Source organism: Barbus barbus (assembly GCF_936440315.1).
Source record: "Barbus barbus genome assembly, chromosome: 22".
Taxonomy (NCBI): Eukaryota; Metazoa; Chordata; class Actinopteri; order Cypriniformes; family Cyprinidae; genus Barbus; species Barbus barbus.
Genome location: NC_136750.1, coordinates 14,564,611 through 14,587,809, shown reverse-complemented (window position 1 = coordinate 14,587,809; position 23,199 = coordinate 14,564,611). Strand labels below are relative to the sequence as shown.

At 35.9% G+C, this 23,199-nt stretch overlaps 4 protein-coding genes across 10 annotated transcripts in view; 2 read left to right on the top strand and 2 right to left on the bottom strand.

Moving 5' to 3' along the window:
* LOC306887987 (galactosylgalactosylxylosylprotein 3-beta-glucuronosyltransferase 1-like) overlaps window positions 1-2,923 on the top strand; it is a 111,243-nt gene extending 108,320 nt beyond the window's left edge. For 5 of the 7 annotated variants that reach the window (XM_079446069.1, XM_079446065.1, XM_079446067.1 and 2 more), the window contains 2 exons: window positions 768-871; window positions 1,047-1,802. In XM_079446069.1, the coding sequence (XP_079302195.1) occupies window positions 768-854 (87 nt within the window). In that variant the 3' untranslated portion in view covers window positions 855-871; window positions 1,047-1,802. Of the gene's footprint in view, window positions 1-767; window positions 872-1,046 lie in introns of all 7 variants that reach the window. The other 2 variants (XM_079446068.1, XM_079446066.1) reach the window with 2 other exon arrangements.
* A 6,263-nt stretch (window positions 2,924-9,186) lies between these two features.
* On the bottom strand, window positions 9,187-18,018 carry bckdha (branched chain keto acid dehydrogenase E1 subunit alpha). The gene is made up of 8 exons (XM_079446062.1): window positions 17,867-18,018; window positions 16,583-16,759; window positions 16,377-16,463; window positions 16,158-16,266; window positions 15,583-15,744; window positions 12,396-12,602; window positions 12,178-12,319; window positions 9,187-10,393 (listed from the first exon to the last, which is right to left on the bottom strand). Exons 1-8 carry the CDS (start codon window positions 17,978-17,980, stop codon window positions 10,051-10,053), a joined length of 1,341 nt encoding a protein of 446 aa, XP_079302188.1. The 5' UTR covers window positions 17,981-18,018; the 3' UTR covers window positions 9,187-10,050.
* An 84-nt stretch (window positions 18,019-18,102) lies between these two features.
* On the top strand, window positions 18,103-21,004 carry LOC306888020 (exosome complex component RRP46-like). The gene is made up of 6 exons (XM_079446114.1): window positions 18,103-18,359; window positions 18,481-18,594; window positions 19,905-20,026; window positions 20,419-20,559; window positions 20,656-20,745; window positions 20,888-21,004. The coding sequence occupies exons 1-6, from the start codon at window positions 18,191-18,193 to the stop codon at window positions 20,981-20,983; spliced, it is 732 nt and encodes a 243-aa protein (XP_079302240.1). The 5' UTR covers window positions 18,103-18,190; the 3' UTR covers window positions 20,984-21,004.
* Window positions 21,005-21,688: 684 nt separating this feature from the next.
* The window catches only part of LOC306888785 (transmembrane protein 91-like), a 29,511-nt gene continuing 28,000 nt past the window's right edge, over window positions 21,689-23,199 (bottom strand). Inside the window, exon 6 of the mRNA XM_079447229.1 lies at window positions 21,689-23,115. The gene's annotated coding sequence lies outside the window, so the exon portion shown is untranslated. The remainder of the gene's footprint in view (window positions 23,116-23,199) is intronic.

Genomic DNA, 23,199 nt, shown 5'->3' with positions numbered 1-23,199 from the left:
GCATTGCGCAGTTACTGCCGATTTTTTGGCTGCACATCCAGGATGCGAATCTCCCATTCCACTGCATCCAAAAGGTGCTCTTTTGAATTGAGATCTGGTGACTGTGGAGGCCATTTGAGTATAGTGAACTCATTGTCATGTTCAGTAATCCAGTTTTAGATGATTTGAGCTTTGGGACATGACGCGTTATCCTGCTGGAAGTAGCCATCACAAGATTGATACATAAAGTGATGGACATGGTCAGCAACAATACTCAGGTAGGCTGCGGAGTTTAAAAACAATGCTCAGTTAGTGCTAAGGGGTCCAGAGTGTGCCAAGGAAATATCTCCCACACCACTAGAAGCAGCCAGAACTGTTGATACATGGCTTGATGGATCCATGCTGTCATGTTGTTTACACCAAATACTGACCCTACCATCCAAATGTTGCAGCAGAAATTGAGGCTCATTAGACCAGGCAACCTTTTTTATATCTTCCAATTTTGTGAGCCCGTACAAATTGTAGCCTCAGTTTCCTGTTTTTTGCTGACAGGAATGGCTCCTGGTATGGTCATCTGCTGCTGTAGCCCATCTGTATACTGTGTTTTAATACAGAAATCAAAAACATGCTCATAGAAGGGGTATAAATTGCAATTTCAATGTATTTTGAATAAATAAATCCAGACTATAATGTGTTTGACCTAGCTAAGAGAAACAGTTTATCATCACAAAATCAAATTTTCCTCTTTCCACTTCATAAACCATAATGTTTGGGCTTTTTAATTACAGATTCTTGTGTGGCACACACGGACGGAAAAACCTGTACTGGTGAACGAAGGCAAGAAAGGCTTTACAGACCCAAACGTGGAGATCTGACATCTGCTTCAGTGTTGGTAATGAAAAAGCAATCTGTTCAGCCTTAATCATCTCGGTTTCACTGAGCAAATATGGGGTCATTGAAGGACATGAACCATGTGTTTAAAATGCATCTGGCCATGATGCATTTTAAACAGAAGTGTGGCTCTGTACAGATGTACCTCTGAACGTTCCTTTTACTTTGTGTTGCAGGGATGCTTCCAGCAGGACCCAAAAGGGGATGGCAGGGAGATATTACCTACTGCCACATTTTTTTAACAATTTGGAAGCTTTTTCCTGTAAACCACAACTAAACAAGCTCAACAATATGGACCTATTATTCTAAAGCACAGATTAGTCTTTTTAAAGGAAATATCATCAGTATTTTGCAAGAACAAAACCAGAGGGCGCAATACAGAAAGAAAATTGTGATGTATATTGATGAGAGAACATCTGAGAACTGATAAAACTGCTCACTTCCATGATTTTATAAACTCTGCATTAAGAAGAGACACAAAAGAAATGGTTGCAACAGTCTCAAAGGCTGACCAAGAGCGAGCGTGGACGTCGATGTTCCTTCACGTCTAACGGACTGATACTTAAACATAAAGAAGGGAATGTCTTCTTTGTTATTTACATAGTGTATTTTACATTTCTGTTTTTGTCGTTTACATTACTGTCTTGCTAGCAGAGCACTACTGATATTTTGCCTCAGTTCAAATTCAGCGTCACTTCGCGGTATTAAACCAGTTCTATCATATACCAGGGCTAGCTGCTATACTGGATTTAGCGATTACAAAGTTGTAACATGGTTCTCATGACTAAGACCTAAATTATATGAATAGCACTTGAATTTGTTCCTGTGTGTCCATTGTTCCTGTTAGGACATGCGTTGTAAATATAACTTAAAGATGAACAATCAGAGACTTTAAAATAAAGTGATCTAGCATTCAACAGAACAAGCAATGTAACTACTGTATTTGTACTTCAGTTTAAAGTAAGAATCCATAGTTTACTATTACAACATCCATAAAACTTCACACATGTTCACAGTGGTCTTACCAAAGGAGACAGTGATGGGTAGGGTTTCACAATGTTAGTATTCAGTATTAATTGGGCTAGCCTCTGAGAGCAGCACAGAGCTCGCCTCAGTAAATATTCTGATATATTTATGTCAAACCGTAGCTTTGGGCTTTGCAGAGGGGATCTGTCATGAAGACATATTGCTGTACTAATGAAGCTAATACTGAGACACCTGGGAATCTAGAGCGAACAAAATGTCTGCTCGCTAAAAGAAAAGCTATTTTCTTATATCAAAAGCTGTGAGCATGTGAATATGCAAGGCACATCAATGACATTGCTTGTGCACAAACCTGTACTAATATTACGATAAATCTGGCCTGATTGGCATTAGACTAAAGTTTTGTATCTCTTTAAGCCGCCGTTTCACTGCTTACCTCAGATAGACCCAAATTCATTTGCAATAGTCCGATCCTTTGTGAAATCCAGTGTCATGAAAAATTAGGGTCTCCATTAGGACTGCAAGCGGTAGCATTGTTTCAAAGAATCTTTAGTGCCGGATTACAATTGCTACAAAAACATGTTATATGTCATTTGAAGTATGTTATAATGGCCATTGATGTCTGCTTTAGTTAGCCTACATACTAGCATTGCAAACATATTAATTTGATCCTTTTATTAAATTATTACTTCAACCAGATATGTATTGTTACAGTGTTGTATATGTATAGTTAATAGCCGGACAACACTTGTTGTGTCATCCAAAAGACATTTTCAGACAATAAATGTGGATATCTGGGTGCAGGTAACTTCGTGAAAGAGCACAAATCGTGTGCATTTACATATGCTAACAACATTGTAACAATATAAAGCTGACTGAACATTGCTTAAGTTGTCTTTTAAGTGATAGTTGGTAGAGATTTGATTTCTCATGACAGGCACTACAGTCCACTTGAGGCAGGATTTTAGGATCCAATTTGAGCTTCACATTGAAATTTTTCAAATAGTGCAACAAAACAGAAAGAGACTGTCCCACTGGATTTGATTTACGAAGAGCATAAACATAAACTATAAATAGTAAAAAAAAAAAAAATCTCTCCTAAATACCTGCTGCTTCTGTAGAACAGATGTTATGAATAAATAACGATAGTTATGTATGCTGTTTCTATTCTCCAAAATTAATCTTTTTTCTGAGCGTTTTCAGCTATTCATTAACCGTAGGGTAAATGCTTATGCTGTGACGCCCCTTTACTGAAGACCTGAACAGAAACATGATAGCTTCACAAATAAATGCATAGTTTATTTAAACTGCTGTTAGGAGGACAAGTGCATATACAATGAAAAGGCGGCTTTAAGCCCAAAGTATACTCAGGTTTGTATGCATATGCTAAGACATGCATACAGTGCACTTGATGTAAATATCATCATCGACATCACTAAGCGTTTGCGCCAAAACTGAAGTACACTTTGGGCTTAAAAGGTTAGTTCACCCAAAAATTAAAATTCAGTCATTAATTACTCACCCTCGTGTCGTTCCAAACCTACAAGACCTTCATTCATCTTCGGAAGACAAATTAAGATGTTTTTCATGAAATCCGCAAGCTTTCTGTCCCTGCATAAGACAGCAACGCAACTACCACGTTCAAGGTAGTAAAAACATTGTTAAATTAATCAATGTGACATCAGTGGTTCAACCATAAGACTGATATGGAAGAGAAGAAATTGTTGAATAAAGTCTCTTTTTTTTTTTTTTGCACACAAAAAGTATTGCGTTGCAGTATATGCAGGGTCTTAATCTATATATCTTAATTTGTGTATCGAAGATGAATGAAGGTCTTAACGAATTAAGTGAGTAATTAATGACAGAATTTTCATTTTTGGGTGAACTATCCTTTTTAAGTCCAGAAACGCAGCAACATTAGACAAGTGCTTGTGTGAGGAAATTAATAGACTCTTCTCATTTAAATTAGTACAAAGACATGTTTATTGGTCATAACTTCTGAAAAGAAATGGCGCACACACTATACAAGGGTAAAACAGTCTAGTGTGCATGTTTGGAGTATATTTTGAAAGTTTGTATTAAAAATGAAATATATGTTGGGCTTTAGACTGGCTTAAAAGGAGCTGTTGGTTGTTTTTAGTGTTAAGTGCATTGCAGCCCTCTGCAGCACCTATAATCACTATACTGTAAACACTTGTATCATGAAAAATACATACACTTCTTAACCCTGAGCACAAAAAGGAAAGAAAGTAAGCAAGCAAGCAAGCCCTCCAGCAGCTTCATGTTTCATCTGGAAAATGCCTTTAAGGGTAGATGTTGGGTTTTGCTGCATTACTTGTAGCTATACATAATCAGTGTTTAAAAAAAAAAGCATGGTCAAGCACAAATAGTTCACATGTCTGACCTTAGAACATTAGTTGAGGAACAGATATTTTCCTCTGTCAGTTCATTCTTGCTTCATTTGGTGTCATTGAAAGATTTGAAAGGGTTAGTAAGTCTGGTACTGTCACTTTAACAACCCATAATTAGCTCATCAATCAGTTGTGAGGCTTAGGGTGCATAGCACATGTTTAATGGGACAAAACTTTTCAAACTTTTGAGGACACAACCTCCTCCTTCTGGGATGTGATGGATTATGGCTGTAGGACGTTTTAGTAAAAGCGACTCCTCATTTCTTTGTAATTTCTGAAGTTTGTGCGAATCGAAGTCTTCAGTGAGTACACACATAATAACACACAGCTCTACACTCTTATCTACGGCTAGCAAAGTACCACATCCCTACTGAGTTTCAAAAGCCTCTTGAGCTCACGGAGGCCTTCAGAGCGGCCAGACAAGACACACACAGACTAATGAAGGACAGGGGACCGTCATTAAACTGAAAGACTGCTTTTTATTTTTCCTGAACTCGCATCTTCTTTTATTGTGCAATTAGCAAGCTCAGTCCATCGGAAGATGAAAACCGTAGAAAAAAAGAAAGAGGGTATTATTCTAGCATTTCGACTGTCTGAAATGCAACCATCTTTCTGGAGACTCTTGCTATGGCTTTTATTTGATTCACATCTGTGTTTGCAGCGTTTCATTAGTCTGTGGTTCATAGGGATCAACTTCTCGGCAAGGTTTGTTTTCTTTTCATGCTCTGAAAACCACATCCATCCTTTCTTTCCACATTCACCTCCAGAGCACACGAGTGCATGTATACTAACACTGCAAGACAATTACCATGGCACCTCTTAGTTGCTTAAATCGGTGATGCTTTAGAAGCGGAAGACGATAGCTGAGGCAAAGGCAAAGCGAACCATGAAGATGACATATGAACATGTGAATTCATTCATCAAAAAATTGCCTTCTAGCCTGTTTCTTTTTCACAGCTGCATCTGTTTTGTGTCAGATGCTGCCACAAACTCGCCATTTAATGTATTGTTGAAGAAAAGCAACTGTTGTACGAGGTTTATGTATTTATTCTATATTGATATATTTATGTATTTATTTACATTACAGAGTCTTTTCTTATGCCTCTCGAATATAAAACGCCTATGTCTGTTTCTTTCTTATTTCATGAAACACTGGCTGAGCTCACGAACAGCACAGGACCATTGTTGTTTTTTTTCAAATTGCTACTGAACTGGGACTTGATTGATGAACTAAGAAAACAGGCGGCTCATTAAAAAGCAGTTGACGAAACTGGGTATGACCTGCGCACACAAGTCTCAGTAATCAAGGACATCCTGATTTCGAATCTGATTCCAAGCCACATTAGCACCGTTGTATAACCATCCAAAATCATGCCAGGCTGTCTGCTCATCTATTTTTGTAAAAGTGATCAGATTTTCCATATTGCCCACTAAGTGCTTTTGCTGAAATTAGTGTTAGCCCGAAAACACCCACCTTCATCTTCTCTATTACTTGCAAGACAAAACATTTCTGCATGTTGCTCTTGTAAATGTTCTTCTTTTTGTTCCACGGATCATCTCAGAACGAAAGAAAATAAAAATGTCAGAAAATAATAAATGTGTTAGGAAAAAAAGAATGTGTTTTGAGTTATTGGATTGGCTGTAGCCTACATATGCACATCTTCTCACCACTTAAGGCAAGACACTATACAAGCAAACCATTGTTTTTCCATGCACTGGATAATATTGAGATTGTATTACACTTTATTTATTTGGAGCTGTACATTTCTTAATGGCTTTCTCAATATGAGTTATTTCTCCTGCACTGAGCCAGAACTCAGATCTCTACTTCAATATCACATTCATCAAACATTTGTTTAATTAGATTAAAAATAAATGTCCTAATGTGAATAATCAACTGGGGTGATATCTATTAAGTTATTTTTAGCCTATTCACGGTATATTGCCTTAAGAAAGATTTTTTATTTTTTTTAAATATTTCAAAGATTTGCATTTCAGGTAGGTATAGCCTTCAGTCATTCTGTCAAATTAAAATTCAAAAACATTTTCATTCAACTGTGATGCTTTCTTTGAGACACATTTTGCTCTTCTATAGTTTCCTTTCAAAACAAGCCAACATTTCTCAATGAAGAGAGTGGATTGCTTGTGCACAGAGTCAAGTGGAGCATCTAAAAGCTGGACTGAAACGTCATATAACCTATGATGAGAGAGGAGCGAAGTTCCAATTCCCAATCAATGTATGCTGCAATATGTTGACTCCATTTGATCCACTCAGGTATTTAATTTTCTCATTGGCAAGAGAAACCCGTTTTGAGTTGTCATCTGAGCAAGAGAAAACACGAGCCTCCATTAGTTTGAAACAGCCTCTCTGCAAATCACACAGAATTGATTCGGTTTGCAAGAAAAATAATGCCCCCGCTCCATTTCCCCTCAAAACCACGTATTTACAGTTTCGGATGGTGTGAACACAGACAAACAGAGCAATGCAAACAGTGAAATGTCTCCCTGTTTGAAAGCAGCTTGGACCAATCAAATTTGAAGACTGAAATGTTGATGGCAGCAGTCCTGTAATGTTTGAATAGTATTTGAAAGCTATTCAAAAAAATAGTAACTAAAACCAAAGAATAAGAAAAACTTTCACATTTTCCCTTGAGAAACTTAACGTGTAGGCTACTCACAAAATATCCATTCTCTCCAAAAACTTTCCCCCAAGAAATGCAAAAGCATTGAAATATAATTTTCCTCCCATCTTATTTTTACCATCATCATGTTAGGAGCTCTCTTTTAAACAGAACCAGTAGCAATACAATCACCAAAAGTGGGGGAATATGTGACATGAGTGAAATTCAAGAAAACCGATATATTTGAAAGAGCCATTGAAACCACATGCTTCTGAACACCACAGAAAATGTCACGGCCTATGAAAATATTCACAAGATCTGTTGCATCACACAACACCAGGCAGCTGACAGTCTTTAACAGTCAGACCCAAGCTGTTGATGTGACAGATTTCATCAAATCAGGCATAATGTTCCTGTTTGTACTCATCATTTATGCTGACCAGACCCATTGCTATGGCACATGCTGATTTGAATATTATGTTCTTTGAAACCAATCAGTATTTCAAAGTCTGACTATCACATTTCATTGAATGCAACATTGCACAAACATTTTGTAGTCCAAGATGAGAGGAATTTACTCAGAGTAAATCAAGTGTTATGTAGGCTATCTAATATGTTGCATCTGTTGCATATTGCAAAATAATAAAAAAATAAACTGAGCATCAGAGTCTCATAGCTCCAAAGGGAATTGTTTACAAAAAGCCATTTTAGGGACAGTCAAGAATACTACTGATCTAAAATATAGATAGCCTATTAGCCTACATTTCATTTAGTGGTGAACTGATGATGCTGTGTGAGGATATGAGCTCAATTCAGCTCAATTGTTAAACATTTAAAGTAAATGGAGATGATACGTATTATCTTTTATCTAAAAATCTAGGGATACATTAGCTTCACTGTTAGAAGAGGATGAAATTTCTCTGACCCCCTCAAAAGGTCAGTGATTACTTGAGTGATAAATGGAGGGAGCTCACTAGAACCGCTATGAGCACCTAAAAATGGAGTCTGCCAACCTTCATGCTGAATGTAACATACAAACACGGTCAAAAATTGATTGTGACTAGTGCATCCCCTACAGGACAGAAACAGCACAACTGATAAAACTGATGCTATTATGATTTGCATTTTACATTATTGTACAATTAGGGTTAAGTCACGGGGTTCCTGGAACAGGAAAAAAAACTATTGTCTTTATAGTGTCACAGTGTTGGAGGTAAGGCAAACAGGAAACAGGAGTTACATAATCAGATTGTTTTTAAGTAACGCATTACTTTCTAATTTAGAAGATTTTTTTTTAGATACTTTTTCAAATAAGTAACGCCAGTTTCTTTGTTTCCCATGTCTCGACTGACAGCTCTCATGTTGCCATGTTGAGCGAAATCAGGAGTAAGTGAACATATGAACATGTATTTACTCATATTACTAGTACAAAAACACATTCAGTATTCTTCAAAATCAATAAAAAACACTCAAATGCAAACTCAGAATATTAATAATTAAATGCAATAATGAAATGTTAAATGACAAATATCATTTATATGTTTAATCCCATCTTTTTAACCCATGTGTTTGCTTCTCACCTTCGATGGTCCAATTCAACCATACTAAGCAAAAATTACACATTCGCGTTTCATTTTTGTTATTGCTGATTACTGTTTAAATTCCTTCTCCTTTCATATTTTTCATGCAATTTGTTTGAGCTGTGCCCTCTACAGTACAGACTTTACATTTCCTTCAGCCTGATGCTCATTCATTTCACATTTGTAAAATGAGAACTTTTTTATATTAAAAACAAGCAAGAAATCCCTGCCCAGATTTAAAAAGTAACTCAAAAGTAACGTAATGCATTACGTTCCATAAAAAGTAATTAAGTAACATATTTTTTTTTTATTTTAGAGAGTAACGCAATATTGTTATGCATTACTTTTAAAAGTAACTTTCCCCAACACTGGTCACATAATCCTTTGAAAACCATACTAATATGCTGATTTTGAGCTTAAAAAAAAATCTTATCAATGTTGAAAACAGTTTAATACTTAAAACAGAGAGTAAGAAATATTCAGAAACAAATAACCCTTTTTCACTGACCTCCAGTTTACTTTGTATTCCTCTGCATTAAAGTTACCAGTTCGTTGTGCCCTCGTTCATAATGAACTCTTCACGAAACACTGAACATTATTAGTCTGCATAACGCTTCAATCACCAGAAGTTATTACATACTTAAACCCACTGTGCTCTCCATAAAATAGGCCTCGACTATTTTATTATAGTCTATGTTCAGTAAGCACATCACTATATCAGCGATTATACATTTTTTTATTGTTTAAAATACAATTTGCAAACCCCTAAAGCTAATCCGAATAAATCTCAAACACAACAATCATGATGTCATGTAACAGTTGAGTCAGTTTCACACAGAAAGTTTGTTCAGTTCATTAACAAATAAAAAAACAATTATAATCACAGCTAAACAGAATATCAATACTAACATTATCATTATCATCATCATCTGTGGGGGGAAATTAACAAGACACAAACCATTTATTATTACAGTAACAGTATGTTGTATACATACGTATTAATAGCTCAGTTTGGAGTGGAAAGGTTTGAGGGTAATAATACACACAAATGACCGTTTCACAAAACATGTCACAGTCACATCACCTTCCATGAATATTAGTGTTGTTTGTGGAGAAATGAGATACCAATGCTGAACATTTTCAGTGATTTGAAAATCCATATTCTAAAGATACTGAATGACGAACACAATGATGTTCTTCATAGAGTTTCAAGAAAAACATTAAAATCAAGGGAATCACTCAAGACTTTCATGCTTATTATATAAAGAAACCCTAGTGAATGGATTGAAAGCACTATGCCAATGTAATGATACTGTATTTATGGGCTATTAGAACAATGAGAACATTTGCTAAATTAGGCCAGCATAGAAAACCTTCAAACGATTTCCACCACTCCACCTTTTACATCATTTTCCAAGGCACAAAATGACAGTACAGAGGCCTCTAGTGGCAAATATTTAGGATAACAATACATCTTTCACTATTTGTGCTTTCTAACACAATAAAAATGTAGAAAGGAAAAAAAACTATTCAAACAAACTGACATGCGCAAGGACCTTCCCAGTTGTGTCCACGGCTCATGGATTACTTCTCATAGAGATCAAGCGGGTAATGCTCTTTATACTGCTGGACGTGCCGCCACATAGCGTCTCTCTGCTTGGCTATAGCAGGAATCATCTCATCGTAGACGTCAGTGAACAGCAGCTCAGGGTTGGGTTTCAGACGTTTCTCGGCTTTTTCAAAGGCCTCCATGACGAGTTTTCGTGACTGCTTCCTCCAGGCCCGCTCCTCGTCCTCGCCCCACCAGTCTCGGGCGGTCATGTAGTGACGCAGACGAGAGATGGGGTGGTCCTGCTTGTCCCAGTAGTTCACCTCGTCGACTGAACGGTACGCAGAGCTGTCGTCACTGGTGCTGTGATGACCGATCCTGGAAAGGAAAGAGGAAATAAGGCTTTGTTTATTTCAAAGCGTGCATGGACATTTTGGTGGATGTTCGGTAAATGTTTGGGCGAAAGGTGAAATTAGCAGAAACCACCACTCTGGCTAACAGAACATCTGAATTGTGTAAAAATCAGTTTGAGACTTACTGTGTTAAGCAAATTATAATAATGTGTCAAAAAGTAAGATCTCTAACTGAATTAGTGTTGATTTATCTTTATTATTAATATTCTACTTATTTTATTTTTATTCAATATTCTAAGTTAAAGTAAAAAAAGCTGTCTTTGATCTCTGCCCTAGTTCCTCCCAATGCTTTGTAGCACATAAGGGACCGCAAATGACGCAATCAGCATTAAAAGTTGCCTGAAAAATCACTAAACGAGGTCAGTGAAAACATTCTCCACTTTGAATCTCATTATCTGGATGAACTACTGACTGAGACTTTTAACAGCTTTGATATTTCCTGCCTGGTTGGACAAATGTGATGGTAGATATAAATCAAGAACTGTGTGTTGGACCTTTAAGTCTGAAATCAAATAAAAACACACATTGGTCAGTCAAAAAAACACACATATACTGATTGGTCAGTCACAATATTTCAAGGTGCAACAACAGGTATTGAGAATAAAAGGTCATTCATTGTCTACATAGGAAAATGTATTTTTAACAATCAACTTCTAAATCTTTAAAGAAACACGTACTGTAAGCTTAAAGGTTTTTAACTGATGGTAAACGCTTTTGTTGAAACCATCTCTTCAAATTATGTCAACTCATTTAAAACAGTTTTTCTCCATGAATTTTGCTGTTAAAATGACTGTGTACTTTCCACCTATCAGTCACAATGAGCAAATTTCAAAATGTAATATTCCCATAATTATTCATGTGGTGAAAAGCTTTGTATTACGCAGCACAACTGTACATTATCACTTAAATTTTGTCTTGTTCATTTTGGCTCAATGCTACTTGCTAGTAACAAGGATAATTATTGAATACTTTCATTCAGCAAGTCTGTATTAATATGACAAAATTGACAATAAAGACATTTATATTGTTCCGAAACATTTCTACTTCAAATAACTGCTATTCTTTTGAACTTTCTATTCTTCAAAAAATACTGAAAAAATGTAATATGGTTTCCACAAAACCATTAAGCAGCACAACCATTTTCAAAATTGATAATACTGTAATTAGAATTATTCTTGAGCACCAAATCAGCATATTAGAATGATTTCTGAAGGATTGTTGAAATTATGTCTGGGTTACTCCCTTGAGTATTTCCTAGAACAATGGCTATATATTATACAGCAGAAGTGGGCCTTTCAGAAACTTGACTTTCAAGAAATCGAATCAACATAAAGAGGAGGATCAAATGGTAATGAATGGACAAACAGAATCCAAACCTCAAAGAGAAAACTATAATCTGCTTAAACTGCCTGGATTCAAAACAATTCACTGCATCAAAAATGCGGTTTCAAACCAGACACGTTTTTTCAAGCAATAGGCAAGAAGTTCTCCCCCACATATTTTGTGCTGTTTCATAAAAGCCTACACTGCAAAATACTGTGTTGATAAATAGGTTTACAGTGCATCTCATAGTATTTTCTGCTGAGGCTGCCACCCTACACACAGTAAAAATAGACTCTAGCCCAAATGGCACCCCTGTGGTCTCCTCCAGGTCTACACTGTGCCACATAAGCTGTTTATAGGTAATAGAATGCAGTGGATGTTGTACTTCCTAGTTTAATTCATAAAGTTTACATGAGGATAAACTACCTGTAGGTCATGGCTTCAATGAGGAAAGGCTGGTTTTCAGCCACCGCTCTGCGTCGTGCCTCCTTCGTGGCATTGTACACTGCGAAAACATCATTTCCATCTACACGTATCGACATCAGTCCATATCCTGGACCTCGAGCAGCTATGGACAAAAAAAGCATAAGATGAAGGAAACGCAGAGACTCACATGGGAGTCTGTGATGGACACACATACTTACCAATACCATCTCCTCTGTACTGCTCATTGGTCGGTGTGGAGATAGCATAACCGTTGTTGCGGCAGAAGAATATGAGAGGACACTCAAGTGTGGCAGAAAAATTAAATCCAGCATGTGCATCTCCCTCACTGGCGGCCCCCTCTCCAAAGTAACAGATCACCGCACGGTTTGTGTTCTCCCTCTTCACTGCGTACGCCGCCCCGGCCGCTACAGCAGGCGTAACAGATCAAAGCTATTATTTTGATTAGTTTTTTTATACAAAGAAATGAGTACTTTTATTTAGCAAAGATGCATATTAATCAAAGAGTGACATTTCTATATAAAATAAATGCTGTTCTTTTGAACTTTCTATTCATCAAAGAATCGTTGAAAAACGTAGGGGAAAACGGCCCTCTTAAGGATTGTGTAATTTGTGAATGTATTCAGAAAAATTATCATAGTTTTAGTGACAATTATATAAATTATAAACCATGTATGAAAAATGTGCAGAGTTTTCATGTTATTAGATTTATAACAAATTTAATTTGTGCCAAGCTATGGGGCAAAACGCCCCCCTGGGTGGGCTAAAATGCCCCCCAGTCTGACAAAGCAATTTGCTTTCAACATTTACAGCAAAATCTGAGTACAGGCAGTTTTAGCTTGAAATGAAAAAGAATATAATCAATTATTTTGAATAACAAAATTATAATGGTCTATTTGAAAAAAAAAGAAAGTCAGCTGATGCTAACTGGCTAGCTAACTAGCTACCTGATGCTAACTTGAGGCACTTTTTAAATATAAAGTCCAAATATGTTTCCTCAACCAACTAGTTAGAATACATTTGATGGAAAAACAAAGGATTTGAGGTTTAGAACAGAATAATTACAGTAATTGCCCATCATAGCCCCCTGTGGGCGTTTTACCCCACTGACTATATTTGAGAAAAAAAATGACATTCTGAAAATATAATTATATTTTTATTAAATAACACGTATTCCCCATCTACAGGCCCAACTGTTCTCATATAATATATACAGTAACTGTGATGTTCTACAAAACAACAAGCTTTAATACTTTTTTTCTTGCTGCTGAAAATGAGATGAATTACTGTGAAATCAGTTTTCTCTCCGGTACATCACCAGTGTAAGCTTCCTCGTGAAAACTTCTACATCACTCTCTTCAATGTAGTCCATAGTTACAATAAAAATGTATCTTGACTTTATATTTTATTATATATTTTGGGAAAACTGAAGGGGGCGTTTTCCCCCACTACCCCCATCATGCTTTTTAAAAAAATATTAAGCAGCACAACTGTGTAATAACAATTACCAAAACAACATTATAATGATTTCTGAAGGATAATGTGACACTTAAGACTGGAGTAATGGCTGTTGAAAATCTGCCCAACATATTAAAATAGAAAACATTTACTTTAAAGTGCCCCTATTATGGATTTTTGAAAATGACCTTGCATGCAGTGCGTAACAGCTCTAAGTGAATGAAAACATCCCGTCAAGTCTTAAATCTGAAAGTGCACCGTGTATAAAGTTATCATCTCTCAAAAGAAAGAGTCGACTCTGAATCACTGAATCATTTTTAAAATGAATCCCAAGCTGTTTCATGTTGATGTCAACGGTTTCCCCGGTAACGCTGTTCACAAAGCAGCACTGCTCAGAAACGCTGCTTTATCAGGCATTACAGGCATGATGAAATGAAAATGAGACCAATGGAGAAATTAATCGTTGAGCGAATCGTTGAGCAAATAAGGTAAAAATAAATGCATATAATAAGACAATGAAAGAGTTTTTAGACCTTGCATGCATGTCAACCTGTTGTTGGGGACTCCCAAAACCAAAATATGAACCTTTCATTACCAATAATAGGGGTACTTTAAATTGTAATAATATATTTCTTCATATTAGTGTTTGACAGTGTTTTAGATCAAATAAATGCAGTCTTGGTGAGCATTAAGATTTTCTTCCAAAACACACCAAAAAAATGTTTAATTATACGTATAGTGAACGATAGTGATGCGCGATATACCGGTACTAGAAAAATACCGGTATATATTATATTTCAAACGGTACAATATCATAATTGTGCTCAATTCGGTATTTCATACGCTGCAGTTGCGAAATGCACCTGTAGGTAGCAGTGCTTCCCAAATTGCTGCGCAACCGGTAAAAGTGACAACAGAACAACGCGATGGATCAAACAGATTAAACTCTATCAACGCACCCCAAATTAATAAACAAAGAGAACAGTAGAAGTGAAATATGGCATTACTTTGGATACAAAACACCTGACAAACGCTTGCTGTATGCAAGCGTTGCTATAAATCATGTGCTTCCACAGAGACAACACATCAAACCTTTTTAAGTACTTGTCACTTGCTCATCCTGATCTTTTCAGGTGAGTGCATCATTCATAAATTCAGATTTAATTTGAACTTTTATTTATAACTGATCAACGCACATACAGATGTGATACATTAAGATCAAACGTGCGTGTGAGACACGCTAGAACCAGTGAAGTTTTGGTCACGCAATATATGTACTTGCATTTCATACAATCGAATATTAATTGGATTTGAATTGAGCAATAATTTTGCTATATTCATTTTAGTATCAATGATATGAAGGGAATATTTCTGCTGCGCTGTCGACCGCTAATAAGAAGCAGCCGAGAGAGAGAGAGAGAGAAATAATGTGATTTTGAATATTACTTTGACTGTTAGAATAACACTTTACAATAAAGCAATATTTATTGCCTTAATTGCGCAACCTTAGTTGTATTTTTTTTCTTCAAACTGTCAAAATGTAACCTGTGTTCCCGGTAGGTCAGACATTTTGTTTGCACTGAAAAGATAAGAAGATTTGAATATATTTTCATCTTATTACTTCAGTTAGCCTATTTTTTTTTTCTCCAACATCAAAATGCAACCTATGTTCCCTGTAGGTTTTATGTTAGTTTGATACAAAGTTATTAAGATATGAATATGTTTTTATTTTTATATTTAATAAAACTGTTCTAAATTCACTTATCTTTTGAGGCTGGTTATTTGTCACCTATGGTATCGATTTAGTATCGATACCGAGGTATTACATTCTGGTATCGTACCGAAGCCAAAATTATGGTATCGAGCCATCCCTAGTGTATATAAATATTTGTGATGACTGTTCTGAGTAACATACAGCTCACTTCTCACCTTGGGGGATCTGAGTGGCAAGTGGTGAGGAGATGGTTACAAAATGGAGGTCTTTGCAGCCGTAGTGAACTGGCATTTGTCTACCCTTGCCAAGGTCATCAGCGTTGGCATAGCACTGTGCCATAAACAGATCCAGAGGAAACCCTCGGTACATCAATACACCTACGGAAATTCAGAAAGAAATACATTTGTATTTTTTCAAATATGAATAAATATATTTAATTTATAAATATAATTTATAAACTTATAAAATATAGAATTATTTAATATATTTATCATATAAAATATAAATATATCAAAAATTCATAAATACAAATAATTTAATCAAATATCAATGCATAGTAAATTAAACTGCAATCTTTTTCTACTTTTTTAAATTATACAATATTTAAAAATATTTATTTATCCAACATGACATATTGATTTGATTGTGCTGATTGGGTGTTTCTTCTAAACGGTGTGCTCAGGCCTGCAATGTGAGTGGGAGTTACAAGACTAGTTACAAGGCTAACGTGTCTTATAATAACAAAACTGGGAGAGCCACTATTGTGACTCCAGCTTGTAAACATGCTCACCAGCTTCTCGGTATTGGCCGAAGACCAAATCAGTAGGTTCAAGAGCCGCAGCGCTTCCAACATGTGTACCCTCCTCACCATAATTGGTCATGTAAAAAGAGATCCGGCCCTTGAACACAAAAAGCATACCAAATTTAAGCATTATAAACATACAGATGTCATTTTTATTTCATTTTTTGATGGAATAAACATCACACTAATATCCACTGCATCTCTCACCTGCCTCTGAGACTCATACAGAATACGATCCATAGTGTTGAGTAATGTCATCTTCTGATAGAAATTCAAAACCATCTCTTTTGGAAGCTGAAACAGACAAGTAACGCTGTGTAAGTACAAAATTTGTGAATACTATTTAGTAACCTGCTACCAGCTTATTTCCACACATTATCTTTGCTGTATGACACAAATAAAAGACTCCACACCTTAGGATCCTCAGACGGATTGATGATCTGGCCCTGTCTGTCCATCACCCTATACACAGGGATTCCTGAGATCACATTGGGCTGGATAAATTCCAGGTGATCAATAAACTCAGCCGAGGCCCCAGGAAACTGCGGCTTCTCCGCTGAAGAATCAAACGGCTGCTGGCGAAGAGCTCCCTGAAGACAGAGACAGAGGATCAGGGAGTGAAATACACAAGCATCAGAGAAGCAGTTCATGAGATCCGATCATGTACTTTAACAATCAGACAAAAACTGCTCAATAATTCCTTTTACACTAAACCTTTAATAGCCAATTCCTGACCAGGAAGTTTTCCTATCTAAATGATGAGATCTTTTATTTTGCCTTTGTTTCGGTTTAAAGGTAATACTTATGATTCTGATGCAGAAATATAAACAAAAGTTAAGGGGAGAAAATATAGATTCTTTAAAAAGTAGCACTAAAATAAAGAGGCTAAATTCAATGAAAGATTAAATGTTAAGAAAAACAGTACAGCATGCATATAAGCTAATGCCTTAAAAATACATGTGCCTTAGAGTTCATTAGCGCACTTTTCAGGAAAACAAAGACTAACTCAGTTCTAAGTTCAAAACTATGTTCAAAAGTAGTTCAAACAATTGTAAACTAACGTATAAAACTATAAATGTCCAAATAATTTAAGCCCATGATTTGCGTATTGCTGCACATCTTTATATTAGCTGCTAGATTTAGGATCACACTTGCTTATACTTAATTCACATATTTAATGTAAGATCATCTAATGCTGGGAAGATAAAAAGTGAATATATTTTTAATGTCACAAGGCTGCAAGGATTAGCATTGTGTTTTGCTCCACACACCCCCAGAACCAGCCAATCGGCTCTCAGTGTAAATCAACAGCCTTGTGAAGGTTGAACAGTCCATTACCCACAACAACACACAGAGATCTGACCAATAGTTATTAGATTAAAACAATTACTAGATGGTTAGATCACATGATCAGACAGTTCGAACACAATTGTGTAACGTTACCGTTTCTAGGTCAGATGAAGAACGCATTAGAAACACTCAAAGACTTCACATTATTTTAAAACGAACATCGTGCTTTTTGTTAAGGTGCTTTACTATTGGTTTAAATTTCATTCAATCCTAATTACACCAATGTTTTGACATTCGCGCAACTGCTGCACAGTTCATAACGTTAGCGTACATCTGATTAGCAACTTTTGCTAATGACAAAAGACCGTTCACGGAGAACTTGCAATTGTCATACAGGTAAAACTTACATTTACGCGGAATGCTCTTTGCTGGAGAAACGTTGTTGCTTTTAACGTGATATTTTGACGAATCGCATGAAGCCCAATCCCGCATAATTTCCTTAAACCTCCAGCAGCCGCCATCTTTACGTCGAGTGCGTGTCTTGCGTCTGTTCTTGTGAAAATCCCAGACTGTGCGCCCCCTGCTGGACAATACCACACAACATAAATATTCATCCCATTTTTTACCTTTTTATCTGGGAAATGTATGATTTTGATTACATATTACATTTTATTGAACATAAAGTCCTCCGTATAACTACAAGTTAGTACCAGATACTAGAGAGCCAAAGTATGCCGTCATTATGGTGCGCTCAAAACAATGACGCATATATGAGCGCGACGAGAGGATCGTGCATGAGGACCATGATGGAGTTAGATCAAAGTAGTTCAAATTTTAGACAATTTGGAAGTGAGCAGAGTTTGTTATCCAAACCTGATGGGTCCTCCACTTTTGTTCAAGGTATGTATATTAGTTTGTAACGGATTTGTTCAGCGCGACTAGTTGCCTGTCAAGCTTAAGTCAGGAATCTGTTTTATTTATTTAAAACTGTATCGTTCTGAATTAGTAAATGTATCTTCAGGTGATACTAGTATCCTGGCAGGAGTTTATGGACCAGCTGAAGTAAAAGTCAGCAAGGAAATCTATGATCGAGCTACTGTCGAGGTTCTTATCCAGCCTAAAATGGGGCTTCCAGGTATGTTTTTTTAAAAATACATTTGTTTGTAGCCTATGCTGTACATATTCATAATTAATGATAGGGGTCAAATGTCTTTTCAATCATTAAAACTATAAAAGTGTATTACAGCTTTTTAAAATTGAGTTTCCCCGGTACTTTAAAATGTGTCCTGTCTATCTATCTATCTATCTATCTATCTATCTATCTATCTATCTATCTATCTATCTATATATATATATATAATTTAGTGCTGTCAGATGATTAATACAAATTATTTAAATAATATATATATGTGTGTGTTCTGTGTATATGTATTATGTATATATAAATACACACACATACAGTATATATTTCAAAAATATTTACATGTCTATTTATATTTGTATAATGCATGCTATAAATAAATATACTTAACATAAAATAAATTTTTTCTGAAATATATAGCCTACATGCATGTGTGTTTATTTATTTATATATATATATATATATATACACACACACACGCACACATATACACAGTACACATACATATATTTTACGTAAACAAAAGCTTTTATTTTGGATGCGATTGATAGCGATTTATCGTTTGGCAGCACTAATATAATCATATAAACACAAATAATAATAATCATGTATTTATAGAAGACACCTACAGTCATTCAGTGTAACAATAGTTCATATACTAAAACATCTTGTCAGGCATATTTAGAAGAAAAATTATTAGATGACATTAATACTCTATTTGAAGATCACAGTACAGCCCCCCCCCCAAACTAATTAACTATAATGTTAAATCTTTTAAATCTTTACCAATCTTTGCCACCATCCTTCAAACTACTAGGTTTTACTCATTTGTCAGCAAGAAGTTTTTAATCATTTCGAATGCAATGATTTTGTATGATCACTTTTTCCCTTATTTATTTTTAATATGTACAAGTCAGAATACGTTTTCTTTCTTTTCTTTTTTTTCAACTGTTATGCTGAATGACAATGGATCATTACTTCACCCATATTTTGACATTTTATTTTCACAAGTTATTTTAAACGTTAAAGTAGACACTTTATGTATATAAGATCAATTGTGTACATTTAAAGGACACCAAAATGGGATGTCTCATCTTTGACCTGTTTATACACACACACACACACACACACACACAGTGAATTGACTGTAATTGCATGACTAATAATCAAGTCAGGTGTTTCATAATAAGTGTCTTTCATTTCAGTTATTACATTGTTCATACACACACCTTCAGTGTTCTTTCTCACCGTTAGGTGTCAGTCTGGTACAGACTCAAACTCTTCTCATGTTGTTGTTTGGTTAGGAGTCCGAGAGCGCGCGAGAGAGCAGTGCGTGCGTGAGACGTGCGAGGCTGCGCTTCTGTTGACGCTTCATCCTCGCTCCTCTGTCACAGTCATCCTGCAGGTCATCCACGATGATGGCTCTGTATCCTGAACACCAGCTAAATGATTTCTGATATGTGTTCAATTAAGAAAAGGGCATATGTAATACGTTTGGTAATATTATTTCACCACTTTTACTTACTGTTGATTTCTGTGACACTAAAGACTAAAGTAACGTTAATGGCTGCTGAAAATTACATATTTATTAAAATAGAAAAGAGTTATTTTTTATGATAATATTTCACAATGTTACTGCTTTTAATGTATTTTTGATTAAACAAATGCAACCTTGCTAAGCTTAAGAGACCTTTTTCATTTAAAAAAAGTCATACAGGCCTCAAACGTCCACGTTACCGTTTATTGTTGTTTTCTTTGCCATGTTGTTGCATTCTTACTGTGTCCTCCTACATGTTTGGGTCCTTATCTAACTGTCAGCTGCTGTCGTGCTGCCTGAATGCCGCCTGTATGGCTCTAATGGATGCCGGGCTGCCCATGAGCCATCTTTTTTGTAGCGTGACCTGTGCTATTAGCAAAGAGGGCCAGATAATCACTGATCCTACGGCTCGGCAGGAAAAGGTACACACCGCACATCCTGTTGCCCATGGCTGACACAAACCATAGTGTACATGTTATTAAGCTCTTGATCTGTGTCTTTTATGTTTTCTTTTCCAGGAAAGTCGAGCGTTGTTAACATTTGCTATTGATAGCGCTGAGTTCAGTGTTTTGATGTCATCAACCACAGGCTCTTTTTCAGTCCAGGAGGTGAGATTGGATGCGCATTTCATTCTTGCGTGTGATTCATTGCTCTGTTTGTGGCGATGATACATAGGTACTTGTGTGTGTTTCATAACCTACTTGAATTTTCTACAAGGCAATGACATAAATGTGTTTTCTTCCTACACAGCTGCAGCAGTGCATCGCGATCAGTCAAAAGGCTTCTGAACAAATTTTCCAGTTTTATAGGGATTCTGTCAAACGGCGATATTCAAAGATAATATAAAACATGCTTGTTGGGATTTTTACTTTGAGTTTGCATCATTTCTTCACTCTCTCTCTCTCTCTCTCTCTCTCTCTCTCTCTCTCTCTCTCTCTCTCTCTCTCTCTCTCTCTCTCTCTCTCTCTCTCTCTCTCTCTCTCTATATATATATATATATATATATATATATATATATATATCACTTCAAGATTTCATTTTGTACCTTATTGCCATATTGATTTGCATACTCCCATAACACTCAAAAATATCACAAACAAGTGTTTTTATGCTGTGTAAATAATAAAATTAAATGTATGACAATTTGCTACCCAGGTGTTATAGTTTCTGTTCTTAAATAGTTGGATGTTTAAAAAAAAAACATATCAATAGAGTCATATTAAGTAAAATAGACCATAATGCTGCTTTTTTTTGTGTAAGCCAAAGCATGTTTGAACTTAAAATAGCAATTTAAGACCACTGCCTTGGGAACCGTAGCTTTCAAAATGAGAAAGTGATAGAGATTTCCATTAGACTGTGTGAGCTGGGTCAGTGAGAAAATTGCATAGTATATTAATAAGCATTATCATTAATTGCTGTTCACTGCAGTTGTGCTTGATCTTCCATTTAGTTCCTCTAGAGATGTGTATTGTAATAAGTATCATTAAAACATGTAGGCTCTTCCCACAAAATCAATACAAGTGCAAGTATTATAAAGGCAAAACCAAATAAAATTTTCAATCAAGTGCATTTATTTGTTCATAACAGTTACCTGCAAAATTTACATACACATTTACACAAGATTAATGTAGAGGAGGAATAAAATAATGAAAGGAGAGGATTTCTCTGGTCTGTATTCCTGTACTGAGACTCGACCGCAGCACTTTGTCTTGTGCACTGGAGGACTGTTTGTGGTGCTCTTCTGTGATCCCACACAGGCAATGATAGCTTACCGGAGGGGGCTGTGCAATTTCCAACCATGATGTGACCCAATTTCTCACTGCGGGGAGCACGAAGGGCACCTGCCAAGGCAGTTTATGCTGACCGCTGTTTTGTGGTTTAATCTTTTGGAACAGGGACCATTTCAACCTTTAAATGGCATGTGGTTTTCTGATTGTAGTTTTGTGCACTTGACTTGACATTTGAATATCTGTAATGGACAGTGTACCATTCAAATGTTTGGGGTCGGTAAGATGTTTTAATAATGTTTTTGAAAGACTCTCATCCTCACAAGGCTGCATTTGTTTCGTTAGTAAGTAAAATCTATAATATTGTGAAATAAAATCGCAATTAAAAATAAATGTTATCTACTTGGATATATTAAAATATAATTTATTTCTTTAATGGTCTTTAATCCAGTCTTCAGTGTTACATGATCCTTCAGAAATCATTCTAATATGATGATTCTGTGATAAACAAACAGTACTTATCAATTACATTTTAAAATGTTACAAATAGTGCAGCTTAATATATATTTTTGAGAAAACCATTACCTTTTTCATGAACAGAAAGAACATTTACTGTCACTTTTGATCAATTTAGCATCTCCTCGCTGAATAAAAATATTAATTTCTTTCAAAAACTGACCCCAAACTTTTGAACGATAGTGTATTTCAGGTTTTTATATATGGTGTAGTTTAGTGAATCCTGGTTGCATTTGGATACTGATTCTATATCAGTCTAGATATATCTGTTGTATGGATTGTTAACAGTTCACCAGTCAATTAATAAACAGAACATTTGCAAAGTAAGTTTACAAACAAATATACTGCTTAAAAAAGGTAGCGCCATTAATTGTGCATGGATGCAAGTGGATTTGAAGGCGTGAGAATGCGATGTAATGTGTTTCATATCAGAGACACTTCCTATTGTAGCAACTAAAGCACTTCAGTCAAAGCGATGTGTTTGGCACTGCTTATCACTCACCTCTGAGGTTATCAAGGCGAAATATAGGCCCACAAAAGGGATTTAAGAATAGAATAGAGTGCCTGGTAGAAATGTCACTGACTACAGTTTTAGCTTTTATCCTAGTGGATTCTGTTATCTCAAGTCGATGCCTTCAATCGAATGAATGCAGCTTTAAGTTACTAACTGCCCAAGCAGGAAAATGCCCTTTATTTCACATTTACAAATCATATATGTTCAGTACTTCTGAATGAATATACATTTACATTTATTCATTTAGCTGACGCTTTTATCCAAAGCGACTTACAATTGCTATATATGTCAGAGGTCGCACGCCT